General features: G+C 36.8%; 1 protein-coding gene across 2 annotated transcripts; it reads left to right on the top strand.

The window, feature by feature from the left end:
• The first annotated feature begins 2,489 nt into the window (after positions 1–2,489).
• LOC103715860 (squamosa promoter-binding-like protein 16) lies at positions 2,490–22,090 on the top strand. Of its 2 annotated transcripts, XM_039130965.1 has the most exons (4): positions 2,490–2,719; positions 11,475–11,573; positions 20,059–20,189; positions 21,175–22,090. In XM_039130965.1, exons 1-4 carry the CDS (start codon positions 2,622–2,624, stop codon positions 21,819–21,821), a joined length of 975 nt encoding a protein of 324 aa, XP_038986893.1. In that variant the 5' UTR covers positions 2,490–2,621; the 3' UTR covers positions 21,822–22,090. The 2 variants fall into 2 exon arrangements, with proteins under 2 accessions (XP_038986893.1, XP_008801848.2); XM_008803626.4 differs by lacking the exon at positions 2,490–2,719 and having other exon boundaries at positions 9,870–11,573.
• The last annotated feature ends 998 nt before the right edge of the window (positions 22,091–23,088 follow it).

The raw sequence follows: 23,088 nt of genomic DNA, 5'->3' as shown, positions 1-23,088 counted from the left end.
CATATACAAACAAAATAAGATAAGAGGATATGCATTCTAAGAAAGATTGAATGGATTTTGATTTTGTTCCATGATGTTGCCATTAATATTTAATACACGATAAAACTATGCCTATATCAACTAGGAAACTAGGAATGACATATGCATACATGTTTTAATATGTATACATATGATATATCTCCAAATCGGCTACAACTCACCAAAAGGTCTAACCAATTAAAACATGCCACGAAGCAAACACGTGGTGGAGTGGGAGCAGTTATTGGGCGGGCTCAGCGTCATACCGCCGAACTTGCATATCAAGAGCTTTCTACAGTTGGCTACATCCTAACCGAGAGACTCTATGTTTCTCGAGATCCCACCGATGTAACAGGCAAGTCGTCATCCACGTACAAAGCATTCATACCTGATGTCCAGACTATATTCAAGTCAGTCACTTTTGGTCGACCCATATGCCTTAATTTTCTAGTGGTAGGTAGGCTTCTCTATCGAATATATACAAAAAAAGGGGCAAAGGAGGTAAGCAAAGAGAATGCCCTAACAGGTTGAAAGAAAATCTCTTCTTTTTCCCTGATTACCAAATTGACTTAAGCATCGGAGGGTTCTCCGCTGGATACGTTCCGGCCAGAGAACTTCTTTGCTCTGTGCTATTTCAAGTCAGAGTGCTACCATCCGACGAGCTCTCTAGCATCGTCGTGCTTCTCGCCAGAGCAGTCGACCACCGAGCTCTCTAGTGTAGTCGCGCTTCTCGCCACGATGCTTAAGGCCAGTCAGTTCTCAATGACAACAACATACTTACATGTACATATATGTATATGTATACACAGATTCTCAAGTGGGAGGAGACACACCTCCAAAACATGCTTCAAGGGGAATCCTACAGGGGCATTGGAATTTTACAATGCGACACTTTCCTATTAAGATGGTGGCAACCTTTTTCTCGGTTATTAGAAAGCAGACCACATCAACACTTGGGTGTCCCACATCATGTTGATTGCATAGTTTGAACATGTCTAACTGAGACTATATTGTCAAGAGTGATAATATTCTCATCATGTAATAGCCTTTACTATCCTCCCATCTAAGAGGTTTATGTAAACTAGCATGAGTCGAGCCACTTTTGTAGTCAGACTACTCATACTAAGCTGCGAGTTTGTGTATAATGGCTTGGGTGATCTAGATTTATGTCGAAATCATGTGACATGCCTAACAAAGTGTTGAAAATATTTTTCCTAAAAACTGCCATATCTGTATTTTATAGAGTATTATAAAGGAATAATCAACTAAATAAAATCAAAAGATGAAAAAGAGCTTGTTTGGATGGAGGCGTGTGATATACACTACCCTAAGAATGTGATTCGTTCCCTACGTACAGGTCTACGGCGATCTCGTCCCTAAGGTACAACAATTTGGCTCAACATGATTCTTCTTTAACGAGCACGATCACTGTGTGTGAGAGAGAAATTGGATTGTTTTTTGATTAATTCTGAAGGAGTCTATTTATAGACTCTATCCGGAAGACCGAAGAGACGCGAAGGTTCTGAAGATACGTAATGTTTCGGAAACATTATATATTTTTGGAAACCAACGATCTCTTTCGAAGAGTCACAACTCTCCTAAAAGAGGCGCCTCACAAAAAAGTATTTTAAAGCATTTAAAACAAATAAAGATTATGGGATAAAAAATTTTAAATCCTTTTTTTAATGAAAACTCCAACATAAAGGATCCACTACACGTACGTATTGAGGGAACAACTTATTCGGTCAAAGATTGAATATACAATAATAAATTAACTGATTTTTTTTGCCAAAAATGTTTTGATAATAATTTTATATACAAAATATATATAACATATTATTGATTTCCCAAGGATTGGCATAAGTCATTGGCTATAGTAAAAGGATGAAATTGCAATCAATGTGCTATTATTACATGGAGGAATAATATCTCACTTTATCTTAGGGGTATATATCGTAACATTATTTTCCTAAGTGACTTATGACTTTAGGTGTTAGGGTTAGATGTGACATGATACGTCCAATTAATCGAGTACTGATTAGCTGTGCACCTAGTGCCCTATGATCAATATCCAAACCTTGGCGTAGCAACATAATCCCACATGCTTTATACTTGATTCGGCTTATTCTAGAAATCCTTAATGTAAGCACTTTGGCGGGATCCTTGGATGCGCGCATAGTTCCTCACCATTTTGGCCCCTGAGAGATCATAGGGGTAATTTGATTGTTTAATTGGATAATTAATTGACTTTAGGCCATGAAAATGTTTATGTTATTAAATACTGTGGACCTTATATCGGCTTTAGGACTGGCCTATTACTTAATTATGTTGAGTGGGAAGCTCACTTAAGGAGGCTGGCCCCATTCTGTTACATTGAAAAAAAAAAAGTAGAAAAGAGATAGAGATGGGTAGCACAAAGTTTTGCCCCCTTCCTCTTCTATAAAAATGTAGAGGAGAGCTAGGTTATGCAATTAATAAGAAATCCCTCTTTTCTCTCTTGAATTTTCCGAATTCTCTCCTAAGTGTGCATGATGGTGCGAGGGTTTGGAGAAATCCTCTGAAGGTTCTTTTGATGAATAGAGTAGATTCGAGAAAGACTCATCATGGCATCAAAGAGTTGGAGATTGTACCGCAGCATCTGTTGGAAGTGCAGCGATGAGATTCATGCTACCAATTTGCAAGACCCGACTTTCCGTGTAAAGTATATTATTACTCTTCCATGATTAATTGAGAAAAATTTTCATGCATCATATCAATCCTCGAGTATGGTAGATCTCTTTCCGCTGCATGCTTTCCTATATACCCAACATTTAGATATTGCTAATTCATATGGTATCTTCTGTAGAAAAATAATAATGAAAATAAGGCCATTTTGAAAATGAGACACATTGCTTATAGTTAGGATTGTGATGGTCCTAAATGTTAAGGAGTTTAAATTGTTGTTGGTCATGTAACTATCTATTATACTCTTCGATAGCAAATAATGTTTTAGGTCATCTTGTTTTCGTCTTCTTTTTTTTTGCTAGCAAAATGGTGGAAGAGGCAATGATGTTTCAGATCATGTTGTTACATGACTGACATGGTGGCAATAATCACTCTTATTCTCTAAGCACAAACTTGAATCTCATACGATCTTAATTCTTGCTTATTTGCAAGAGGCTGTAGATTTGGATAATCATCAAGTATATTTTCATGCTTAGAAATATGCAGGAATTGTTGTGAAGATGGGTTTTTCCAAGTTTTTATCTATCTCATATAACATATTCTTCATTAGAAAAGGGAATATTTACATGGATATTGCTTTTTTTGATTTGTAACATGTAACCACGTATTATTCCTATGGGTACTTGCATTTGGTTCAAGAATTAGAAAGAGTTGGATAAGAAGTTACTCCACCTGAAAGATTATTCTTATTTTAGCCTACCTGAAGATTTTTAGAGATGGCCAACACAGCCCTCTGTGTTTGGTTACAGGGTAAGGGAGGGTTTGACATATCAAGGTCCATCTACTCCACTTATTACACTTTTACTTACCCAAAATTAGAAAAAAGCCTATTCATTCAAAGTAGGCGGGCAGGGAACCCGCAAAATTTGCCTTATTTGTATCTAAATCCATTTAAAATTCTACTATCTGAATCCATCCCACATTCGATTAAAAATTTATCCAAAGATTTTCAATCTATTCCATCGAAAAATAGTAAATCCATCGGGTACCTGAATCCACCTGATTAATTTTTATTCAAATCTGGTTATTTGTATCAGGTTGGGTATTGGACATAAAATTACAAAAAAAAGAAAAAACTGGGGACAAAAAGAAGAATCTTTGCATAATGATTTTAATATAACTAATATTAAGTAAAAATCATTAATACATTAAACTTCCAATTTAAACTTGAATCAACAATCATAATCCATAATACCAACATTAAATCCATAATCCTCTCACCCTCTGTTGTATATATATATTTTGTATAACTTTATAAAAATTATATGTATTATATATAATTAGACTCAGGTAACAGATACTTGAGGGTCAAATCTCAAACAGATCCAAAATCCTAACAGGTTTTAATTTTAAATCCTAAACCCTTTCCAAATCCTATAGATTTTGCTGAACGATCCTGTTAGGGTTTAGGATGATGTTGGTTCTAGAGTAAGTAATGGCGACTTGAGATTGCCGTGGGCAGAGATCATAGGGAGGTCGGGCAAAATGGATGAGAGAGGCATGAAAACCTAGCCGCTTAAAAAAAAAAAATTATTTTACTTCCACTATTTTTAGAAATAATAAATATTCTTTAAAGAAATAAAAAAGGGTAACCAAACAATTTTTTTGCATTGGATTTTATATTTCTATTTTCTTTCAAAAAAGAAAAAAAGTGATACGGAGCAAGCCCTAAGTACTTTATTTTGAATTAAAGAGGAATAGGAGTAAGTTAACCTATTTACTCCTCGAGTTATTTTGTTCTGCTACCCAACATATAAGCTGAAGATATTTTTATTGATGCCAAAAAAAAGATAGAAATAAACAAGTGCCTTGTTCTAAAAATAATGCCAAAAAGATTGAATCGAACAGTCATTCATCCCTCTAGTTTTTTAAAACTAACATTCAACTTGGGCAAATGCAATGCATGCGTACATAGGCTCAGCACAAAAGTCAAGGTTTCTATTCATGGATAGCAAACAAAGGTGAAGATATTCCCATGTTTCTTGGAGCGCTTGAAGAGTAGTTTATACCCATGCCTCCGTATTTGACTTTCACCTGCATTCTCTGTCCCATACTTCTACTTTCATCTCAAACATGCTTTCCAATAGGGAAAAGGAACACAGGATTTTTTTTTTCTTTTATATTTTTAAACAAATACTACTTCAAACTTTCAAGAGCTTTTTTTATCATACACTAGTAGAAGCAGGCTTATCCTTGGACCAAGCACACAAGCCAATAATGGAGGTTTTCAGGGAGATAAGTTTCACCTGAGAGCCCATGTAATTTTCATGGAACTGATGGCAATAAGACAAAAGAGATGAAGGCCCATCATCCATTAAATCCCACATACTTGCGAACGTTTCCTCAGGAGCAGTTTAAACAAAAAGGCGTCCAAGAAGCACCTGAACTGGACTCCTTAAAAGAGGGCAAGGGTATCTTTTGGGAGCCACGAGCGGGGAAGCCACCTAGTGGACCAGATTGTGGCACGTGTCAAGGGCACCAAGATCCCGCCGTTCGAGTGTTCCATGGTTGGGTACTGCCACGTGGATGAAAGTGGGAACTTGGAGCATGGGAGGACAAATTAGCAATATAAAACGGGTAAGTGGGGTGATTAAATTAATGACATTTTGGATACCGGGACGATTTAGTTCCACTGGTGGAAAATTTTACGCTTTCCTCATTTGGTCTTGGAAATTGGGATTTGGGGGCTTCCACGCTTGGTGATTGGAGTGGATTAAAGTTGGCACCCTGCCAGGCTGCATGATTAATCATGATTAGACAGCTTCGATTAGACTAATTTTAATGAAGAAATGATTTGGATTGTCCTGTATTTTTTATTCCAAAAGTAGGACGTGACATTCTGATCTGACATATTAAGCTATTATAATCCTACCAATTAAAGACAGGGAGAACAACAATCATAAAGGACGGGTACCATAAAAGATCCCATGGGATGGAATTTTTTATTTTTTCATATTTTTTTATGTCAATCTTAAATAAAAAATTTAAAAATTAAATAGCTATAGAATCTCTCCTCATCAATTTCAATTTCGTAATTTAAATAATAATAATAATAAAAATTACACGCACTCGTTCAAGCCTTTCCCTTTATTCATTTCTTTATCAAGCTATTTATTCCATCTATAAGGTCTTTCGTCACCTCTTGAGTTCCTTTCTGCTTCTCCAAATTTTTCTTTTTTTTCTTAAATTTTTGCACCTAAGAGTTCATAAAATCTAAGGACGACATGTATATAATTTTTTATATTATACAAAACTAAGAAACTATGTACCGATATTGATGAACACAATATTTTGAAAAGTGTATCCATTCACTTAGAGGTGTGCATTAGGTTGCTAAATGACTAATATGCTTGGTGTATCATCTCGCCATATAGCGTGTATTAGTAAAAACATATTTTGAAAACTGTATGCCAATTTATTTAATCGAAATCTGGCATCTCGCATCGATTTGTGTGATTTTTTTTTCCTTTCTTCTTTCTCCTCTTCTTGGGAATTGTTTACTTATTATGACGGTTCACCAGGGCCTCTTAGGACGGAAGGGCTCTTTCCGAAAAGGCTTGGGTCGGCCATTAGTGCTCTTTTGTTGTAAGCTTTTAGGCCTTTGGTCTGTCAGTTGCTGAAAGATGTGTATTGGATCATTGTTCGGTGTGTATCAAATAAGATTGTACTTGGTCATATTTCTTTTTATCGAGAAATAGAAGAAGCCATACAGGGGTTTTGCCGGGCCTATTCCTACGCTATCTAAAATAATAAATTAGATTAGGTGATGCCCGTGCCCGTAGGAATTCGGGTCTCTCCAGTTTCACTGGTATCATAATTTCTGAATTTTTGCGTGAATCAAGATTGAGATTGAGGAAAGGAAGTTTTCGAATCACTGACTCAGGCCCATTGTCGAATCCTATTCAGCAGAATATAGAGGTACTTATGGCAGAACGGGCTGATCTGGTCTTTCACAATAAAGTGATAAATGGAACTGCTATGAAACGACTTATTAGCAGATTAATAGATCATTTCGGAATGGCATATACATCACACATCCTGGATCAAGTAAAGACTTTGGGTTTCCAAAAAGTCGGCAAATGTATCACTGATCATGTTGTGTATACTGATGAATATGATGTTTTAGAAATTGTATACCAATTTGCTTGGAGGTGTGTATTGGGCTGCTAGATAATTTGTTAAGTATGTATTATCTAACTATGTATTGTGTACTGGTGAGTACTATATTTAGAAACTATATATTAAATTATATAGATATATTTTGAAAATACGGAAGAAAGAGAATGCTATACACATTTTTTATTTGATTTTTTTCTGATCAAGAGACCGATGACTTCATTAGTAGGAGAAGCCCTCCAGTGTAAAATAGAAAGCATGTTTCATTTTGTTTTTTATCTTTTTGCGCACACCCCATATGATTTTTTTTTGCATATAGTGGAAGTCTAATATACATCAGCTAGAAATATGAAATCAACCTTTAAGAGACATGCAAACCATCAATTTTAGACGTTTAGTATACACAAATAAAATAAAGGATTAATGATGATCAGTAGATAATGCAGTGACGATCACTATCAAACTCTCTCATTCCAAAAATTGTGGTCATAGCTATAATGACCGCCTTCATGATTAACTATACATGAGGAATGAGATTAGAACATGTTACATGAGGTTTTAGTTCTGAGAAAATGACATGGAAACTTTCCACCACCTACCTTTTAGAAGTTTCAACACAATTACAACCTTACAATTGAATTTTTGTTCGGTTTAATAAAAATTTGTTCGTGAAACATTGCTGGCTTATAATACCATTAGAAAAAATAGTATCATAGTAAATAGAAATGTAGGCATGAAATAAAGATGGAATTGCTTGTAATATTGCATGTATGAAAAGTAAATTATTTTAATGGAAAACCTGGATTAGAAAGGGATCAAGGTTCCAAGGTTGAAAAAATCAGAACCAAATTTAGCTGACCATTCACAATATCATAATTTATATTGTTACTTATTTTCACATGCATAGCTTATGCTTTACAATAAGCATATTTATACTCATGATAGAATCTTTATCTAACATAGATTCTACTTACCAAATCATTACAACAAGTAGGTATAATCTAGAAAAGTAAACTATATATTTGTAAGATATTTAAGGTGCCTGAAAATTATTATAACCACACATTTAGTTGTTGCATAGAAGAGTCAATAATTATTAGCCTAGCTAGTCGGCGCTCATCTCTCCTTAAGGAGAGGTTTTGGATTCAAATATAAGTGGTGTCAAATAGCCGTCATATTTTTCAAAAGAAAATATTGTTGCTTCGGCCCACAAAATGATAGTATATGCACCCAAACCAAACGAATAGTGATAGTATGGATTCAACCTATCTACCTTAGGAAATTGGAGTTTCTTGATTATCTAATGCATGTTGCTAGTTTACTATCAGTAGCCTGATTCCATCCTTTCACAAATTTGTCTAGTTTGGGAGTATATTACTTCACCCTAGAGGGCCAAGCTCCTATATTATAATTATCCAAGTTCTAAATTTGAGGATGCATCATCTAATATTTGAACCTAAGATCATTCCTATACTGTAATGTATATCATTAAAGCTCTCGTTGAGGTTCTTGAATTATAAAAAACCCTCAAAATTTCAATAATGCTTGATCCCCTTATGAGGTTAATTACCATTGAAATCGTTGTCAATTGCTTTAATAAAATAATAACCATTGTTTGCTTAGTTCAGTCTAGCATTGAATTCTTGAAGAATAAATGATGGCTATAATTTTTTTTCCACCATAAAATCCTATTATAAACAAATCACCGATTTTTGCACATAAATTGACGATAATATAATAGCAGAATTGAATTACTTATTGTTCACAAAATAATAGATCACAAGAGTTATATATTTTGATTTAAAATATTTTTTTTTTGATTACATAGATAATAAATATAATAAACAATAGTTATTATATCTATTATTTAATAGTATATCTGTAAATAGGCCAAGTTGACCCATAATCTGACCTGGTTAGCTCTTTCGAAACCTATTCTTGAAGATCCATGGGGATGGGGCTGGGTCATATTCAAATATTAGACCCATACCACATTTTCGGTTGTGGTTAGATTTCATAAACTTTGACCCAACCCAGCCCAAATTGTACACTATATGGGTGGTTCTTTCTATTAGTTACCCAACCTAACTCGAATTGATCCGAAAAAAAGTATTTTAAATTATTTCTTTTTTCCCCTATTAAGAGAAAAGTGCTCACATTTTTTGTTGTAGTTAGATTTCATAAACTTTGACCCAACTTGACCCAATTTGTATGCTATATGGGTTCTATTTTGGGCCTTCCTATTAGTTACCCGACCTAACCTAAATTGATCTGAAAAAAAGTATTTTAAGTCATTTCTTCTTTTTTCCTATTAAAAGAAAAGTGCTCAGACTAATCTCACTATATTAACAAAGGCCGGCTATGGAGGTTATATATTAACCTTTTGATGTAGATTATGGTTCTAGATAAATATTAATTCATGGAGTTTTGACCAAATTAGCAAAGAAAAAAAATGTGGTAGTCAAAATTCAGCTTGATTCAAAAGCAAGAACAAAATCTTGCTCATGAAATCATGTTGGTAAACAAATATAGACCCAAATCCGAATCGGACTCAAACCGAAACTAACCCGGATCCGAATATTTTAGATTGGATCCGAGTTATATATAATCCTGACCCGATTCGAACAATCTGCTATTAATTGGATCTAGATCCAACATCAAGATCCGTAGGCCATATAGCGATCAAACACGTTCCGATCCGATCCTACTTGTTTGCAATCCTATTTAACAGCAATTAGAATGAGATAATACCTAAATAATTACCATTATATCTAAATCCATTAATGGTTGTTATATTACAATGGCTGATATCTTAAATAATAAAAAATTTCCCCACGCTGCATGTGGCACATGGGCGGTATTTTGGGTTCGAATTAGATAGGGATGTTTGACTCGCAGTCAAAAATCTATAAGCACTCGAGTAGTTTCTAAAGCAATTAGCATTAAAACTTAAAAAAAAAAAAAAACCCAATAAGAGAGAGAGGGAGAGAGAGAGAGAGAGAGAGAGAGAGAGAGAGAGTAACATGCCAGCAAAGGTGAAGCATATCCTCTCACAAGCCTGCCTGCCTGCCTGCCTGCCTGAGCCTTCCACCTCTCCCTCCTGCTTTGTACTTCTTCCTCACTTGTAAAGTTGAAAGCAACCACACCCTGTCTCTTTCCTTGCCATCCATCTCTCCCACCCTCCTCCCTTCCAAGTTTCTCTTCCCATTCCTCATCACAGTTGAAGTGAGCCCAAGGAAGAGCAACAGAACTGACCTATAGCTCACTCATTGGAGTTGCAGTACTAGATCTCACATCCTCAATCCCAAAAATCTCCTCTCCTCTCCTCTCTCTCTCTCTGTCTCTCACACAAAAAGTTCTGATACATTATCCAACTTCATTCTTGCAATAATTCTAGCTCAAGTCTCTCTATGTCTATCTCCATCCCTGTGTCTATAAACCAATGTATGTCATGGTGCTAAGGTGAAAATGCTCTTAACCTGCACGCATTGTCCTACTTTTTCCCCTTCACATTTAATGTTCTCTAATGGAATCCATGTTTGTAATTGAATGGTTGGAAAGCTCCGGATCAGTCCTCTGCTCGTCTTCCGGTGCTGCAGTCGTCTGTGAGTGCGAACTAGTTTTCAGTTCATAACCTTTTTGGCCTGGTTTCACCTCTTCCTCCTTCATCCCCTGTTTTCTGTTTCTTTTACTTTTCCAAGACTTTTCTGCTGCTTGACCGCTTGAAGATTGTGTCAAGATGGCATCTTTTTGATCTGGGCAGTTGATATAGTATGTATTCGATTTCTTTGTTTGCACTTTTGCAAGTTACCAGGATGAGGTTTCTTTGAAATGGACTGTTGGATTTGCAAGTCCTATCCTAGTTTTATTTTTCAGTATCGTCATCTTCCTTTCTTCGTAGGCATTGCATAAATCTCATAAAAAAAAAAGGGGTCTTGAACTGGGGAGCAGTTGCTCTTGTTTTCAACTTCTTTAATTTTTGTTGTTAAGCCCAGGTCTCTGGATTATGGTTTGCTTTAGTGGTTGTGATTCTCTTGTTTACTTCTTTTGGAGATTTTCTTAGTGGGAGGTGTTTTGGTAGCTGTTGCATGTGATGCTTTAGTGAGGGCTAGCGAGGGTAGTAGTTAGGATTGGTTCAAACCTCAGAGGTGTGGGTGGGTGTAAGAGGAGATAAATAGTAGAGAGAAGGTGATAGAAAGTAAGGTAAGTATAAGAAAGAAAACTGTATGTGTGTGTGTCTGTGAGAGAGAGAGAGAGAGAGAACAAGGAGAGTGTCAAAAGAATTGAGAAGGATTTGCTTTGATGGAGTGGGATTCCAAGATTTCTTCTTGGGATTTTTCAGAACTGGCGCAACATGCTGAACCAAACATAGGCTCAGTAGTGGGGCTGAGTGGTGGCCTAGGAAGCCAGAGTGGTGGAGTAGAATGTTCAGTTGATCTGAAACTTGGGGGATTGGGGGAATTCAGGCCATCAGAAAGGTGGAAAGAGCAACCCAGGGTGTCGACATTGGCGTCGTCGTCCTCCAGTTCATCTAAAAGGGCTCGAGCTCCAAGCAGCGCTATGCAGAATGTGTCGTGCTTGGTTGATGGATGCAAAGCTGATCTTAGTAATTGCAGGGACTATCATAGGCGCCACAAGGTCTGCGAGGTCCACTCCAAGACTCCAATGGTGATGGTAGGCGGTCAAGAGCAGCGCTTCTGCCAGCAGTGCAGCAGGTAATGCAACAGGACTCAATTGAATGGTAAATTGCTAGTTCTCTATTTGTACATAATTCCATTCATTTCTGAGAGGCATTGATCATTATTTTTCTAGCTTTATTATGCTTTAATAGAATCTTGCTAGTACTTCAGACAGGAAAAAGTAGTTCTGTGAGCTGTTGCACTTTGGGATTGTCTCGTAATTTACTGCAGCTATCTCTTTTGCTAGTCTTAGCTTGTCAAAATAACCAAACTGGTGAAAATGTTCTTGCTTTCTGTTATTCTGTCAAATCTTTAATTCTTTATGGCATTTGTAATTTGGCTTTCTATGCTATTTAACCAGGCATAAGCCTTCTTGAGTTACTTCTTCCCTTTTTTTTTTTGTTAACCAGGTCACCATGATCTGTAATGCAATATTTAAGTATGAAATTGTTCGCTGGCGATCTGAGTTCGATACTTTTGTTTGATGAATGAAATAAGTGTTGGAGGTCCTTTGCTTTTGAAAATTGCAAATATCTCTAGAACACTAGAATCTTTAATTTTGCTATATTTGAGTCTGTAATCTGTATCTTTAGCAACTCTACTCGATTAACTTTTCTTCTAAAATTATTTAGGCTATTTGAGTCATATCATATGCAATTTTGGTTTCAGTATGTAATCATGCCGGTAAAAAACTTACTGGTGATTTGTCTGCATTTTATATGAACATTAATTTTTACACTCAAAAAAAATGCCCGAACATTTATTTTGACGAGCCAATTTGAGGAATTCATAACTGAGGAACAGCTAGGCTTCTAGTGCCTCAATCTTTTGTTTCTGCTAATGATCTCTAGTTATTCTCAATTATTTTGCGGATCTGTTGTTTACTTGTTGCAAAGTGGAAGGCTTTATGGCCCCACCTTGATAACTACTGTTTATCTAATTTAGCTGTAAGAAATATTCGCCCAATGCTTAACAATAGTAACTGGTCCCTTTGTGGGTCAAAAATTTAACAGTCCTGTCCTTTCCCTTGTCCCCTCTTTTCTAGTCTTTCCTTTAGTTTGTTTCCTGCTGTTTGTTTGTTCTTTTGTGAACCTAAATTCCAGCTCTTTATTCAACAACATATCTCCATTAGATCTTCTTTTCTTTTATCTTTTCTTGCTTGTGGTCAGGTTGTTCTATCTGCCTCAGAAGAATGAAATTTGTCTTTCCCTTGTATCTCTATGTTGTGATTCATAGGATGCAGTGAACTTGCCTTTTATTTGCGTGTATGTACATCTATTTTCTAATTTGTAGAACATATATTCCTTTACTTTTTTATTTGCATTCCCTTCCAAATGCAGTGCTGTCTTCCTGAGTCTTCATGCTGTATTCTCTGCATCTTGTGCTATCTGCTATTTGGCTCTTCTCAACAAAATGACAGAAGGTTATTGGATTTTCAGTAATCTTTCTTCTCCAATTATGATGAGAGAGAAGTTTAATTTACCCCTTTCATATTACATATTTTTATTTGTTTTCTCATCAATTAATTTTCCATTCTTCTTCAAATCTAACAGGATCTTCATCTTGGACATCTTCTTGAAAATTAGTTTAGTCATGTTTTTTCCTCAATGCAAACTGCTTCACCTTTTAGAGAAACATGAATTTTGCACTAATATTTGCTATCTCGTCCTCTCTTGTTCACCCTCCATAATATTACAAAACATAACTGACTAGCCTTAAGCCAGCTATACAGGATCAGATTTGTGGATCCCAGTTTTCAAAGCCATATCCTTCGTCACACTATTTTTGCCCAACTTGTTTTCCATCAATTTCTATAACCATCTGACCTTGATTTGGTCCCTATCTCTAGCACATTGCATTTTGGTTTTGTATCTTTTTCCTTATCTGAACCTCATAAATTTTCTACTTCATTTTTGTTGGAGATTAGACATTGGATGTGTGTGCACTAGCAAATCAATGTTTGAAGTAGTGAAGTCATAATGCCATTGCCACTTCATGACACTTGACGCTGATGAGGTGTGTTCTGTTACCAAAATATTTGCTGAAACATAGGATTGTTTAGCAAGAAATATTTACTCCCTTTTAGCTGACATCTATGGGTAGAATCGACCAAATATCCAACCCCCCAACCACCCACCTCCCGAACAAAAAAAAAAAAAAAACTGTCCTTTTTTTTGACCTATACTTTGACCAACATTCCCTTGTTTTTCCATTATGATAGTCTTGCAAGCTTGTGTAAAGTACTTCCTCTCTTAATCCAGCTTCTCTAGGACCAATGGCTCGTTTCCCTTGCACCTAGTAAATGAAACAGGTGTGGTTGCACCTTCCTACTAACAAAGGAGAGTTTCATGAATAAAATCGAATTTTGCTTATATTGGTTGCTACATCCCAATCAGGTTTTTTTTTTTTTTTTAATACAAATCTCATAGCTACAGTGCGATGAACACGCAAAATTTTTTTAAAAAACGTGTTCAAATTATGCTCTACCAAACCAACTCGAACCGCCCAGTTTGGGGCATACCGACCTGATATGGTGCAAAACCAGGTTGGTTTAGCCTTTTAATTCAGGAACTGGTGCGAAACGGCCTAAACCACCATGAATTGAAGTCATTGTGGTTTGGGTCGTCCTTTGACCATAAAGAAAGTAGGCCACAGGATGCCATTCTTCTCTCTTTTCTTCAAAAGTTGTGAAGGAAAGGTGGGATTTGCAGGGTAAACTCATATTCTACTACAAGATTAGGTTCGTAATAAAAATTTAAAATTCTTGCTCTAATTAGAAGGCATTGAGAAGGAGATGGTCCTGATCAGAATCAATTTTCAAATCTTTAGAGAATAACAAAGGCTAGGGCATGTAGATCACATATAGATCCTTGTGAAAGAGGCTTTTCATTTCATATAGAAGAGGGACTACTGAATAGACACAACCATAATATTTAGTATTTGAATAAAAATCTTGTTTACCATTATTAACCTTTTTAATAACCTATGCCATGCCCTTAAGTAAAATATCTCACCACCATCTGAGCTTTGTGTTGCATAACTGAACCATCAACAAATAAAAAATACTTCCTATGAATAGTAATTGGAGAAGGCAAGCTCTCATGCCTTAGTACATCGAAGAACAAAATGCACCTTAACCGTAGCCTTTTGTCATTTAGGAAACTTAGAATCCTCCCATACTGTTTTAACTCTTGATGGGAATAATGATTGCATAAACAAAATGAAAGCTTAAGAAAACCCTAAGACTATTTGGTTAGACCAGCATCTCTTTAGTAGATGTTGATTGTAAATCGGGTAGCAACAATTAGAGAGAGGTATAAAGAGGTGTAATCATAAGCCTAGGAGGAAGACAATAACTAGACCTTTGGGTGTCATGTCCCTTTATATATTTGGATAATGTATATTTAATAAATCAAATGCCTATTATTTTTGTTTTTTTGGGCTTCGACCATACAAGTCTAATAAACTAGAATATCAATCCGCTAAATGTTGTTTCTTAAGATATAGCACTATTCACAAAGGATATAGATGCCTTGATTTAGTAAAAGAAAAAATATATATATATCACGTCATGTCACCTTTTATGACCATGTCTTCCCTTTTCAACCATATCACCATCTCAGTCAGCCTCTCACAATCCCACTTCTGCTCTTGACTCCCTTTCTATGTGGTTACCTTAGCTCCCTACTCCTATCGACACTATTTGGATTACTAATAACTATACATTCTTAGATCACTCTATAGGTACATTATGCCAATCTCAGGATTCTTTCATGGCAACAGCATCCAATTCAACCACTACACCACATGACAATACAAGCATCCCAATTGAATTCATCCAACCACTTCAATACAAGAATACCTCTCACCTTCCCTTCCTCGAATTTTCTCTACCACCACCTCCACCCCCAAGAACAAACTTCCCTTCCATACCAACCAATAAATGCACTATAACGCACCCATCACATGACCACTCGATCTCAATCTGGTTTCTCCAAGTGCAAAATAGTATACAATACAGGCCACCCTCTCTCAATTGCCCTTACTATGTCTTATCCTATTAAACCAACATGTTATACACGAGCCTTAAAAAGTCCGGAGTGGAGATGTGCTATGAATCTTGAATTTACATCTGTTTAGAATCAGCAAACATGGACTCTTGTTCCTTTTCAGCCCAACATGAACGTTGTCGGCTGCAAGTGGGTGTTTCAACTTAAACGCAACTCAGATGGATCCATCAACAAATACAAAGCTCTCTTGGTTGCCAAAGGCTTTCACCAACAACCTGGAGTTGATTTTATAGAGGCATTTAGTTCTGTGGTTTAGTATACTACAATCAGCATTATTCTCACAATAGCTTTGACTCATAATTGGCCAGTTTATCAACTTGATGTAGAGTGTGCCTTTTTACATGGTGACCTTCAAGAAATAGTATTTATGTCTCAACCTCCTAGTTATATTGATCCATCAAAACCCACTCATGTTTGTTAGATGCGCAAATCAATTTACGGACTCGGGCAAGCTCCTCGTGCTTGGTACCGAAAGTTTGGCTCAAAACTTGTGGAGTTGGGGTTCATTATTTCACAATCATATCCTTCACTATTTATATATAATTATGACAACATTACATTATATCTTTTTTTTACGTTGATAATATCATTCTCACTGGCAATAATAATATTGTTGTTCGCAAGCTCATTGCTGAACTTGCTAATTCATTTAAGATGAAGGATATGGGCTCATTGTCATATTTTCTTGGCATCCAAGTGGATCGGTCGAGTGATAGAATTTTTCTATATCAATCCAAATACATCCTGGACTTGTTACAACACACCAACATGCTTGGATGCAAACCATGTTCAAGTCCTTGCTCTATTGAAAAGCTAGGCCACATGGATGGCCCTCCTCTTGATGATCCTTCATTTTATCGGACTATTGTTGGAGCCCTCCATTATGTAATCTTAACACGATCAGACATTGCTTTCTCAGTCAATCAGGTCTATCAATTTTTACAACATCCAACGGAGGCTCATATGGTAGCAGTCAAATGCATACTTTGATTTCTCAAAAGCACCATCACTTTTGGGCTTTAGTTACGGCCAAGCCCATCAAATCTCGTAGCTTACTTGGATGGGCCGACAACCCTATTGATAGATGCTCTACAAGTAGTTTTTGTGTTTTTCTCAAACCTAACTCTATTTTTTGGAGTGCTAAAAAGCAAACAACAGTTGCTCGATCATCTACTAAAGCGGAGTATTGATGCCTTGCCCAAACTGCTGCTGAACTACAATGGTTATGTTCTCTCATGAGTAAATTGCATATTCCTCTCCATTTTGTTCCTTTAATATGGTGTGACAACATTGTTTCCATCTATCTCACCTTCAATCCAATTTTCCATGCAAGAACTAAATATATCGAGATCGACTATCACTATGTTGTTAAATTGAATTGGTAGGTCCTAAGCTTTTGGATGTCAAATTCATCTCTTCTGCAGACCAAGTCGCTGACATCTTCACCCAAGGTCTTCACTCCAATCGCGTTCAGTTTTTACTGTCCAAGCTTCACATTCAATCGAATGCTCAGCTTGAGGGGGATAATAACATACCTTAAATTCTCTCCATTCAAATTCAATTTTTGAATTCAAATTATTGTTGTAATCTTCTTATTATTTTTTTCCTACTTTCTCTCTATTCAAATACAAATTCAAATTTTGAATTTGAATTGCTGCTGTAATTTTTTCTTATTTCTCTCCTATAATCACTCTTGTACCTGCTATATATATTCAATACAAACTCAAAGAAATTCCAACCCATCAAGTGGGATTTTAGCCATCTCATTGCATCTCTTTCACATCCATCCAATATCTACGCTATAACAGTGTGGATCTAGGGTCTGTTTGGTTTGTTGTAAGTGGGCTGAGTGGGAATCCACTTTGCCAAAGTGATTTGCTACCAGTTGAAGTAACTTCAAGCACTCCCAAGTCCAATATCTATCATTGTGGGCACTTTTTTAAGTCATTAATGACAACCAAATGCTCAAAGTAACTTCTTGCCTATTCCAGGAGACTGGGTGCCCACTTATAGACAACCAAACATGATCCAATTCCTTCCTCTTATGTTCAACATGCACCTTTAATTTTCATTTTTGGCATTTTAAGACTTGTTCATATGGTTAAGGACTTCAAGCCAGGAGAGAAAAGTCCAAGCTTTGTTTATTCATTAGTGATTTCCATAGATTGCTTTTTTCCATTGAAGAATCCATATTAAGAAAATAATTTATATAGGGTATAGGAAAAATAACTATATGTTTACACCCTATCTCAACAACTTAGCTGGGGTCCGTGAGTAAGCGTCACATGGACAAGTTAGATAGAGTAAAAGCAGTTAAAAGTCATGCGACCCTTGCTGGGCTGGATAGAGTTCGGCTATGATAAATCCCACTTGAGTGTAGAGGTAGAGGCTAAAGAGGCAGAATTTGGCCACAATGTTGATTAGTAGTCCGAAAAATCAAGATTTAGTCGTGATCAACCACAATACAAGGCCTATGAAGTCGGATGGTTGGTAGAAGGAATAGATCGAAGCAACTGATATGAGACTAAAAACACATCCACATGGTTCCTCATATAATCCTTTTGTTTAAGTCCTAACGTCCTTGCCAAATTAAGGATCTAAATCTATTCAAATCCAATCATAAACATCACAATCAGCTAGTGGTCAGGCCAAATAGGCCTATGCTGTAGTGTCCCCAAGTCTACATGGGCCATGGACTGGGTTTGCTCTGATATGATTTGAAACGACCCAAGACCTCATCCAAAATGGCTAGTTAGAGGATGTTATTTGGGTAAGCTTATGATATCCATTTCAAGAGCTCTGGGTTGTATAAGCTTATGATATCCATTGTGCAATGTAGAAGGTTGTATATCTTGTACCAAAGGCATAATGAATACTTAAAGGTTCATGACTCAGCTGAAATTAGGTGACTGACAGCATGTTTCCTTAGCATGTTGCAACCTCTGACCATGATTGTGTTTCAGTTTGCCATTGTCTATTTTGGCTTATTATTTTTCTAATTGTAGACTTGACAACTTTCTTGAAATACAAAGCTAGTAAACAAAGATAATCCGTCAGCGAGCTGAACATATTGCATCATTCCTATTTTTTGGAGTATCAAATAATTTATGTAAAATGGGCTTCTTAGGGTTAAAAAAATGAATAAGCTTTCATTCTATGATAAGGACAAGAATCTGAAGTAGTGTTTTGTCAATTCTTGCAACAGTTTATAGAGTTGTCGTAAAATGGATTTCGATCTAGCAGAGAACGAAAAGTAATGGGTTTGTGCCAATATTTGATGGTACTAAGTCCATTCTTTTAATAAAATTCTTTCAACTATGTATTTTTTTACGATGGAATACCGCAGAACCTATAACCATATCAATAGACAAATGAATTTTGAAGATGTAGCAGCAGGATTCGAAACTACATCAGTTGGTAGCCCATACGTTATTACCAGTTTCACTGGAGAATTTAGGGAATAGTAGTTTTCAGAATCACCTTCTTGACAGAGCACTTCCCTTAAAATCCAGCACTTGCATGCAATCAGAAAGATTATTGGCTATGGTTTTACACAGTAAGTTCTGATGCATTTTATTGACTAAATATATGTTCCTGGTCGTCTTCTCTGGTGAATATGTGTTAGCATATGTCCGGGGGACCACAGAATTTGTGATACTGGGAGAGTACCATGATCAAAAGTGTACATATGAATTGTTATACATTTCCTTCTGTTTCTTTTCTTGGTTTGGAGTTGATCTCGTTCTCACTGTTGAAGGTCACATATACTGAGCATTAGGTAGTTACAAATTCACAAAGTTATTTTTTATTACTTGCTCTGTGTGTGTGTGTGTGTGTGTCATGTGATGTGATGTGAGGTCAAAAGCAAGTATTGTGCCAATAGTAAAGAAATATTTGTTCATGAAGGCGCAAATTTTCATAGTTATTATACTAATACTATATTAAATATTCTCATGAATAATCATTAAGTTAATCCAGTAATCTAGTTTTGAATTATCTGTATGATGGCTTGACTCCTAATTAAAATGTTCACCTTTTGTATAAAGAAAGTGTACTTCTAAAACTTTATATTTTATTGTGATTCTGACGCCATCTTGCTGAATGCTAGTCTTGAACAAATTTGTAAGTGTAGACTCATTTATGATCACTTTATACTTACAGAAGATATAAAAGCTGATAACTTGTTTGATGTTGGTAGCCCTTGTCTGTATGCATCATACTTCATGAAAGAGAGCCAAGGAAGCTCTTCTTGGTATTCATTTTCCAAGTAGAACTTGTCTCTGGGAACACATTGTCAAAGAGTAGCTCCTCCGACATGTTCAAAAGCAGATAACTCCTTCCTTGGACTTGCATGCTTGATATTCTGCCAAAGTCGACTCATGTTTGTTGGATTTTTTCTTTTATTGTCAAGAAATTTAATGCGCTTATAGCATGAATTTGTGTTCCCACAGATTTCACTTGTTGGCGGAGTTTGATGAGGTAAAACGAAGCTGTAGGAAACGCCTTGATGGACACAACAGACGCCGAAGGAAGCCTCAGCCAGAATCTATAAATTCTGGGAGCGTGTTCTCAAACCACCATGGTAAGGAATCAAGCCATCTTCTCTTTTCATGATTCGGCATCCCTCTTTTGATTCAGAATCAGATGTCATCTGGATCTCTCTACTACCTGAGTTGCTAATGTTGGATGCTTCTACTCCCAGTCTGCTACCAACACGTGTAGAATTTATCTAAATAAATAATCCACATAGGAAGGGATTATATGACTCTGGATTTAATCACAAAAAATTTAAGAATCCTTACCTTCATTTCCCCACATTTACTCTGATTTACCAAATTGATGTATGTTATTTACTTGCATCAACACCAACTAATGCTGATACTTGTTGGATCCATCTAACTTAAGAATCCATTTTAGCAGAAAGAATTATAGAATCCCATGCATACAAATTCAAGAATCTGTTAACTTATTCTTGTTTAGCCTCTAGGTTCTGACCTATACTAGAACATGTCTTAGAACACAAAACATACCAAACCCCAGGAATCTAGTTATGCATATAGATTCATATTTTGGTGGATATTCTTTTTCTTTCTTTTTTTGTGGCAGTGAACTATCTATGATATGTTTTTGAGCTGATCTTCGTTTATGAGTTATATTTTATAGATTTCATGTGCTTCTTCTTGTACTTCCTGTGCATCAACAATTTGATTCCATTTGAAATAAGCACTTTCAAATATCTTTAGATCTGGAGCCATTGTTGCATGTTTACAAGACTCAAAACATGCTCACAAATCAAAATGTGGTCACCTTGCAAATTTCAGGAGTGTTGAATTTTACACTTGGTGCCACCAGTGCCTAAATATGCGAATCATATAGCTTCAACATGCTATATGCGAAAGAGGGACACATGACAAGTAACCATACTAGATTGTAAACAAACTCTACGAGTTCTTACATCACTAAAACATGCTATTTTGTCCACAAATCCTTTCCTCTGCCTAATTTCGCAATGGTATTGTGGGATACGTATTAGTTTCTTTAAGCCTAAACTCTCTACTTGTTTGCAGGGACCAGGCTCTCAACATATCCACAAATATTCCCGACTGCTACACCAGAGACCACCTGGGCTGGGATTGCTAAATCTGAGGAAGATGCACTGTATGCCCATCACCCTCCCCTGCATTTCATGGATAGGCAGCACCATGTCGGCTCGTTTTCCTGCAGCTTCAGAGAAGGGAAGCAGTTCCCCTTCTTGCAGGACGCTGATGCTGCCTTCGGCAGTAGAGCGACGCTGAAGCCTTCTGTTTGTCAACCACTGCTCAGAACCAGTTCTTTGGCTGAAAGTTGCGGCAATAAATTCTTCTCTGATGGATTAACCCAAGTTCTTGACTCTGATTGTGCTCTCTCTCTTCTGTCATCACCAACTCAAGCTTCAGGTATCAATGTGGGCCAAATGGTTTCAGATGATAGGATACCAATGGGTCAGCCTTTGGTTTCAACTATTCAGTACAGTGGCCTCGGACGGTACCCTGGTTCCCAAGCTTCAAGCAGTGTTTCACCGGCGGGCTTCTCTTGTTCAGGGATCGAGGATGAGCACATAGGTACTGTTTTGGTTTCTGATGCTGGTGAGGCTGAACTTCACTGCCAGAGTATATTTCATGTTGGGGGAGAAGGGCCCTCAACCTCTCAAGCTCTTCCCTTTTCTTGGCAGTAGAAAAACCCATTGAACTTTGCCATCCTGTTATAACTCGGTTCCTGCCTCTGTTGCTGAGTTTTTTGTGGATTCGGAATGATCTTTGTAGCATGCAGTTAGGTTTATAAATAACATTTCTGTTACGTTGCGACATCTGACATAGGACCTGGATGATTTGTGTATTTTGTGATGAATGTAATTATCCCTGCAATGCTTCTTACGATGAAAGCTTTTCTTTGTTACTTCCATTTGGGTTGTTAGATTTGGTATAGTAATATAATCTTTTTACGTTTGCTAAGAAACTCTCAGATGCATGCGTGGATCATGCAAACTCACACTTAATGCAATTTTCGGTCCTTACACTGTTCATTGCTACAAAATTTTTTTGAAATGGATTTTATGAGTTGCCATTAGGCCGTCAACTGCAATGGTTATTACTGTAAATTGGATATCTAATGAAGCTTTGCAATTATAAGCAAGACCATTATTTGTGCGCTTTTATTATAAAAAAAAAGAAGAGAGAGAGAGAGAAATTGACCCTATTAACCTTTTTTAAGGGGCTTCATGTAGCACATCATAATCTCAGAAAAGGCTACGATTGTCTGGATAATCTGATGATGTCTCTTTGAGCTCAATATCATTCTGCGAGCATCTGAGGTTTCTGAATTCTGGCACTTCACTGAAGCAGCAAAATTTTGTACAACCTCAAGACTCTCAATCACCAGGCCATCCTCTTGCAGGTTCATAATCTATTTTTCTTGTTCTCTTTACTTTTGTGTGTGGGAGAGACTCTGAGAGAGACAGAGATTGCAGGTTGATGATCTCAAGTCAGCCTTTTTTTTTTTTTTGTGTTGGTTCAAAACGGCAAATTATATAGCTCTAAAATGAGTATATTCTGCTAGATCACGATAAAGTAAAGAGTACAGAGTTGAAGAAATATCTCCTATAGATGTTTAAAGGAACTCTCCGGAGTGCTGTGCGACAAAGGAGGCGACCCAGTTTGCTGCCCCGTTCGTCTCCTGAAATACGTGGGCTACCTGGAAGCCACCGAACTTCTGAGTCAGTCTCTGAATCTCTCTAATGAGGGGATGACCATCCTTATATCTATCCACACCTCGGATCCGATCAACCACCACAGAAGAATCCCCCTCAAGAAGCACCCACTCGGCATCGAGGACTCTTCGCAAAAGACAATCCCTCCCATGCAGCTCGAAGCTCTGCCCCAATAACTGTAAGTCCCGTCATGTGCTGACCCACTGCTGCCACCATCCTGCCCCAGGAATCTCTG

The sequence above is a fragment of the Phoenix dactylifera genome, chromosome 10, assembly GCF_009389715.1.
Source record: "Phoenix dactylifera cultivar Barhee BC4 chromosome 10, palm_55x_up_171113_PBpolish2nd_filt_p, whole genome shotgun sequence".
NCBI classification, from domain to species: domain Eukaryota; kingdom Viridiplantae; phylum Streptophyta; class Magnoliopsida; order Arecales; family Arecaceae; genus Phoenix; species Phoenix dactylifera.
This window is presented reverse-complemented; position numbering and strand designations above follow the sequence as displayed.